Source organism: Cervus elaphus, chromosome 1, assembly GCF_910594005.1.
Source record: "Cervus elaphus chromosome 1, mCerEla1.1, whole genome shotgun sequence".
Taxonomy (NCBI): domain Eukaryota; kingdom Metazoa; phylum Chordata; class Mammalia; order Artiodactyla; family Cervidae; genus Cervus; species Cervus elaphus.
This window is the reverse complement of record NC_057815.1, coordinates 90,580,994-90,588,336: the sequence shown is the minus strand read 5'-3', so window position 1 is coordinate 90,588,336 and position 7,343 is coordinate 90,580,994. Positions and strand designations below refer to the sequence as shown.

At 41.9% G+C, this 7,343-nt stretch overlaps 1 protein-coding gene across 1 annotated transcript; it reads right to left on the bottom strand.

Annotated features, from left to right (window-relative positions):
- Positions 1-3,461: 3,461 nt before the first annotated feature.
- LOC122707536 (olfactory receptor 4X2-like) lies at positions 3,462-4,391 on the bottom strand. Its single transcript, XM_043923117.1, has one exon. It carries the CDS (start codon positions 4,389-4,391, stop codon positions 3,462-3,464), a length of 930 nt encoding a protein of 309 aa, XP_043779052.1.
- Between the last annotated feature and the right edge of the window lie 2,952 nt (positions 4,392-7,343).

The following is a 7,343-nucleotide window of genomic DNA, read 5'->3' as shown; positions in this document are numbered from 1 at the left end:
CATGCATCCAACCTGGGCTGGTGATCTGTTTCACCCTAGATAATATACATACTGTTCTCTCGAAACATCCCACCTTCGCCTTCTCCCTCAGAGTCCAAAAGTCTGTTCTGTACATCTGTGTCTCTTTTTCTGTTTTGCATATAGGGTTATCATTACCATCTTTCTAAATTCCACATATATGTGTTAGTATACTGTAATGTTCTTTATCTTTCTGGCTTACTTCACTCTGTATAATGGGCTCCAGTTTCATCCATCTCATTAGAACTGATTCAAATGAATTCTTTTTAATGGCTGAGTAATATTCCATGGTGTATATATACCACAGCTTCCTCATCCATTCGTCTGCTGATGGGCATCTAGGTTGCTTCCATGTCCTAGCTATTACAAACAGTGCTGCGATGAACATTGGGGTACACGTGCCTCTTTCAGATCTGGTTTCCTCGGTGTGTATGCCCAGACTTAATTTTCTTGAGCTTCAAAATCACGGCAGGTGGTGACTGCAGCCATGAAATTAAAAGACACTTACACCTTGGGAGAAAAGCTATGACATACCTAGACAGCATATTAAAAAGCAAAATGTCACTTTGCTGGCAAAGGTCCATATAGTCAAAGCTATGGTTTTTTCTAGTAGTCATATACAGATGTGATAGTTGGACCAGAAAGAAGGTTGAGTGCTAAAGAATTGATGCTTTTGGATTGTGGTGTTGGAGAAGACCCTTGAGTGTCCCTTGGACAGCAAGATCAAACCAGTCAATCCTAAAGGAAATCAGTCCTGAATATTCATTGGAGGGACTGATGCTGAAGCTCCAATACTTTGGCCACGTGATGCAAAGAACTGACTCATTGGAAAAGATCTGGATGTTGGGAAAGATTGAAGACAAAAGAAGGGGGTGATAGAGGATGAGATGGTTGGATGGCATCACCAACTCAATGAACAAGAGGTTGAGCGAACTCTGGGAGATAATAAAGGATAGGGAAGTCGGGTGTGCTACAGTCCATGGGGCTGCAAAGAGTTGGATACAGCTTAGTGACTGAACAACAAGTTCATACTGATTGAATTCTAGATTCCATCAGGAAGATTGTTCACAAGTCATGGAGCAAATCTCACCCAGGAACACCCAGCTAAACCACTGGCATCCCCAGCACACTTCATGCAAGCTCCCACCTTCTGCAGCCAACTTCCAATGCATACTCCCAAGGGAAACAGCAAAAGCAGGTTCTAAGAGACAGGCAGAGATGCAGAAATAGTCCCAGGTGTGTGGGCATAAACCTGTAACTGTACACTGTATTCAGGGCAAAAGGAGAGAGACAGTTCCATTGACACATTGTAGGCTCAAAAGAATACAAATAATCTTAAGAATTACGCCACAAAGGAAGCAAGAGGTTTAGGGCAGGTGCATCTATACAAGGTATGAGAAAGCCTTAGAATCTACAACATCTTAGAATCAATAGCAAGACTGATGAAAGATATTTTATCCTAAAGTAACTGGTAAATAACAGAGCAAGTGATGCTTAAATCAAATGCAAGAACAGCAATGCAAAATTCCCAGGAACATAAAATATCAAGGAGACAAGACAACACCAAAAGATTGTGGTAATCTTCCTGTAACCAAACCCAAAGACATGGAGATCTACAATTTACCTGACAGATAATTCAAAATCTCTTTTAAGGAATTTCACTGAGTTTCAAGAAATCATAGCAAGACAATCCAGTGAAATCAGGCAGACAATACATGATCAAAATGAGACAATTAACAAAGATTAGTGATCATACAAAAGAACCAAATGGAAATTCTGGAGCTGAATTTCTGAAGAATTCAATGGATAGAAAATGCAATATAGAGTATCAACAAGAGAGTAGACCTAGAAAAAAAAAATCAGTAGGTACAGAGTGTGTTTAGTCGCTCAGTCATGTCTGATTCTTTGTGATCCCACAGCCAGGCTCCTTAGTTCGTGGGGAATCTCCAGGCAAGAATTCTGGATTGGGTTACCATTCCCTCCTCCAGGGGACCTTCCCAACCCAGGGTTCAAACCCACGGCTCCCTCATTGCAGGTGAATTATTTACCATCTGAGCCACCAGGGAAGCCCAGATACAGAATAGGAACATTGGAATATCCAATGCTGAGTAGAAAAAAATTAAAAGAGGAAGAAATGTTACCTATAGGAGACCACCAAAAAAAAAATCAATATCAAATTGTCATTCCAAAGAAAAAGAGAAGGGGTCAGACAGCTTATTTGAAGAAATTACAGAAGACTCTCCAAACCTGGAGAGAGATTTGGGCATTCAAGTCATGAAAGTAATAAATTATTCATTATATCAATCCAAAATGACCTTCTCAATACATATTATAATAAAACTGTAAAAATCAAACACAAAGGGATAATCTTCAAAGCAGAGAGAGGAGAGAAGTTTGAAGTCTGCAAAGAAACCTCCATTAGATTATCAGCAGATTTCATAGCAGAAATCTTGCAGGCTTGAACAGAATGAAAAGATATTCTCAAATTATTGAAAGAAAAAACATGCCAACCCAGAATACTCTATCCAGAAAAGTTATTATTCAGAAATAAGAAAAAAACTTTCACAGACAAACACCTAAGATAATTCAATATCACCAGACATACCTTACAAGAAGTGCTGAAAGTAACTATGGTAAAAAAAAAAAAAAAAAAAAACAGTAACTAGTAAAATGAAAATATATGGAAAATATTCAACACATTAAATAAAGCAAATGTATAGTCATATTCTGAAAATCTAATACTGTAATAGATGATGTGTTAACCAATTAACTATAGTATAAAAGTTAAAAGATATGAGTAGCAAAGTAATCATAGCTACTATAATTTATGAAAGAATACACAACATAAAAAGAGGCATATTGTAATATTGAAGACATTTGGGGGTATAAGAGGGCAAAGTGTTTGTATGCAATTAAGTTGCTAAAACCTAAGGTAGACTGGTTTGTTATCTTTTATGTAAGCCTCATATAACCACAAGGCAAATCTACAGTAGATTCACAAGAAGTAAAGATAAGGAAATAAGAGGATGATACCATGCAAAGTCACCAATTCACAAATGTAGGTAACAAGAGTATTAAAAATTAACTACAAAACAGCCAGAAAGTATTTCATCAAATGGAAATAGTAAGGCTTTACATTTCAATGATTACTATAAGGATAAATAGATTGAATTCTCCAATCAAAAGGCACAGAGTTGCTGGGTGGATTTTTTTAAAAGCAGAGGAATTCCCCGACAGTCTCGTGGTCAGGACTACATGCTTTCAGTGATGAGGATGAAGTCTCCACTCCTGCTCAGGAAACTAAGACCCCACAGGCAACACAGCTGGACTGGGGGCGGAATGGATTCTCACAAGGTCAAAAATATATGTATATGTATATATATATAATATATGTAACTATTTGTGGTGATGGATATTAATACCAAGACACCAAGGCTCAGCCTCTACCTCTCTTCTGGTTTCATCGCTCTGACCCACAGCCTCTTCATGGCCTTCTTCACTTCAGCATTTCTCAGGGAGTAGATGACAGGGTTGAGCAGTGGGGTGATCACCGTGTAGAACACGGCCACCATCTTGTCCGCAGACAGGGTGGTGGAAGGTCTCAGATAGATGAAGACGCAGGGCCCAAAGAACAAGGTGACCACGGTGATGTGGGACCCACAGGTGGACAGGGCCTTGCGTCGCCCCTCGGAGCTCCGAGTCCTCAGATGGAGCAAGATGACCACATAGGAGGCTAAGAGGACCACGAAGCTGATCACAGACAGGGTCCCCCCGTTGGCAACGATCAGAAGACCAACGAGGAAGGTGTCAGAGCAGGCAAGTTTGAGCAGGGGAAGCACGTCACAGAAATAGTGGTCGATCACATTGGGGCCACAGAAGGGCAAGTGGAAGATGAGAAGGCTATCAATCAAGGAATGCACAAAGCCCCCCATCCACGCTGCCCCCACCAGGAAGGCACACGCCTGCCGGTTCATGATGGTGGTGTAGCTGAGGGGCTTGCAGATGGCCACGTAGCGGTCATAGGCCATCACAGTGAGCAGGAAAGCCTCAGTGCCACCAAACAAGTGAATAAAGGAAAACTGTGTCATGCAGCCCCACAGAGATATAGCTTTCCTTTCAGCCAGCAGATCTGAGATGAGTCTGGGGGCTGTCGTCGAGGCGTAGCAGATCTCCACAAAGGAGAGGTAGCTCAGGAAGAAGTACATGGGGGAGCCAAGGCTTCTGCTGCTCATGACAGTGAGGACAATGAGGAAATTCCCCAGCACGATGGCTACATACAGGAGCAGAAATATCACAAAGCAGACTTTCTGCACCAGCTGATTGGGAGAAAGTCCCAGGAAAATAAACTCTGTCACATTGTGTGTTTTAGCCATGATGTAGTCACCAGGAGGTGGTAATTTGGAAGGGTGATCTGCAAGGATACAAAAGACTCCTACATTAAGTGGGAAATTTACATAACAATCTGTTTTAAATGTGAGAAGCTTGTGAGCTGGATACTGAATGATAACTATGAGTTAGTTATTTAGAAAAGAAGGGAAGAACACTCCAAGGAAGCCGAGGAGGAAGTGCAAACTATAAAAATTTGAGTGAGGCTGGAGTAAAATGAAGAATAGCAACCATAAAGTTGGAGCCAGAATCTAGTACCAATTCACAAAGGACTATTATGGACTTTGGGGTTTATTTAACAGACAATGGGGAATCATCAAAAATGTTAGTGGACCCAAAGGCAGAATCACTTGGCATGTAGAAATTGGACTACTAGACACTGAACTAGAAGTCTATTAGGAGACTGATCGCCTCACTGGATGATGTAGGGCAGCAGGTACAGTGTTGCCATGTCCAAAATAACCATCTGTCTATTGCCATTGAATGCTTGTCTTTTGCCTGCAGATTTCCTTCATCCTGCTTCCTCTTGCTCCTTTCCCTTCCTGGTTTTCAGAATAAGAGTCTCACCTTCCCATATACCCTTCAGGGTCTTCTGAAGAGATTTCCCTGGACATTCAGCACCCTCTCTTATTTCTGCTTCTTCACCTAACTATCTGCTTCTGCATTCAGTCACCAGGTGACCTAGTTCCTTTCAAAAGTTCCAGTTCAATCCACCCACAATTCTTCTCTTTACAAGTACCGTCACTTCTTTCAGGCTTCTGTCCCTCCACCCAAAATGCCGACTATGACACATCCATATAAGAAGGCGGACCTTCCAAAACCTCAAAACATCACCACAATTGTGCATTGACTGGTTAGCAGACTATCTTCACCCATGCTGGATCTGGTCAAGGTGACTGAGATCGAACTCTATCAACATGGTCCCCTCCTACAGTTGGACTCCAGGGCGCCTGAGACCAGGAGTCATGTGACATCCACTCACACCACAAAGCGTCCTTCCTTGAGCACTGGGAGCAGGTGATTACGGACTATCACAAGTCACCACTATAAGGAAATCACCGAGAGAGTTTATGATTGCAGAGACCAAGAGAAGGGAGAGACCATCACTAAACCCTCAGATCTTTTGAGAATTTTACCAAATCACTCCTAGAAGAAACCACTGCTGGACTCCTAGGTTCACATTCCAATTACTACAGGTGAACTAATCTAGAAAGTTATTTACCCTCTCAGAGACTCAAATCCACACCATTCCTTGGAGATAAAACCTACCTCACAATTGGATGCCATATGTCTCCCTCCTAGCCCATCCCAGGCAAAGTTAAGTATTTGTACACTGTGCTGCCTTGGAAGCTTCTCAGAGATAGGAAATCCATTTCCCAATCTATAGACCCTTACAGTCAGTGACCCTCCTCTCTCAAGACATTTTGAAATCACAGCACTTTCCTCACCAGCTTATAATTGTGTTCTGTGACCATCTGGTCCACTAAATTGTGAATTTACTGGCAGAGACTATAAACTGCTCAACACTCCATCTCCAGTACCAACTGAATATCCACCACAAAATAGAACTCAGTGAATGTATATGGAATGAAAAGCAAATATAAATCTTTCCTAGCTTCTGAGCACAGTATTTGGTATATTGTAAATGTTCATTAAGTGTTGAAAGAATAAAGGACCAACACCAAATATTCTCCATCCCTGTGTCCCACGTCTAGCACAGTGCTTGCCTCAGGCAGAGACCAGATCAATGTGGAGTATATTGTTAAATGCCATGGATGTCTTCCAATATTCCCTTTGCTTTCAAAGTGAAATGGCAACCATCCCATGCTCACAAAATAAAACTCACCCCAGTGTTTCTGTAGCTTTATTGTCTCACCACAGTTCTTTTTCCTGTTCTGACCACACAAAAGCAAATAATACCCCAAGAACATCCCCTAGAGTATGCAGTTTCCCAGTTATTCAGTCTAAAACCATTAAGATCAAGCAACCAAAGAGAGCTCATACATCTCAGGATTTGCCAGATGGAGAATCCGCTCCTCCGCAGCCTCAGGCTTGGGAATGTTGAGACTAAGCCAGAGGGTCCACTCTGCTGATTTAAAACAAGAGCACAGTAGACTTGCCTCCCTTGTGTTCCCTAGAGATATAAGAATTCCAGTGACTCAGCCTGCATTCACGTAGCTGAGAGATACCAGGGAGGAAGGCATGGTGATCAAGTGAGAGAAGATTGGTCCCCAGAGAGCTATGCCTGGCCCCTTCCTAATCACGCACCTACCTCATGGGAAGCAGGACCAGGATACTAACATCTCAAACTTCCTTGTAGGTAACATAACTTCAGAAATCAATAGGGAATGGTAAATTAACTTCACCCAGTGTTCACAGGGTACTTAGGCTATGGGGCTCCATGCTGTTTAGAGGTCAGTTAGATCCAGCTCTTATCACGAACTCAGTCATGTGACTTTACATGAAATGACACCGTTCAAAGGATGGGTCCGAGGGTGTGGGCAGTGTCAGTAAACTGAGACAGCACTTCTACTGGCCTTTGGTGTGGAGGAGGGTGCAGAACAGTAGATCTCAACTGTGAGCAATTTTTGCCTTCAAGAGTATATTTGGCAATATCTGGACACATTTTTCATTGTACCAACCTGCGGGGGAGGAGGTATTAGCATCCAGTGGGCAGAGGCCAGAGATGCTAAGAAATATCCTATAATGCACAGGATAGCCTCCACAGCATAGCTTATCTGAGCCAAATCACAATACTACTGCTATTCAGATACCCTGCTAAAGAGGAAAAATAATCTGAATTGGTATTTATTAAAACTAGACTTTGATTGCATATGAGTTTATTAATCTGCTTTGACTCTGCAACAAATGTTTTACCAATGCCATAATGGCACTTTGCAAAATCAATGTACTCTACACCAGTGCTATTCATGAATGTC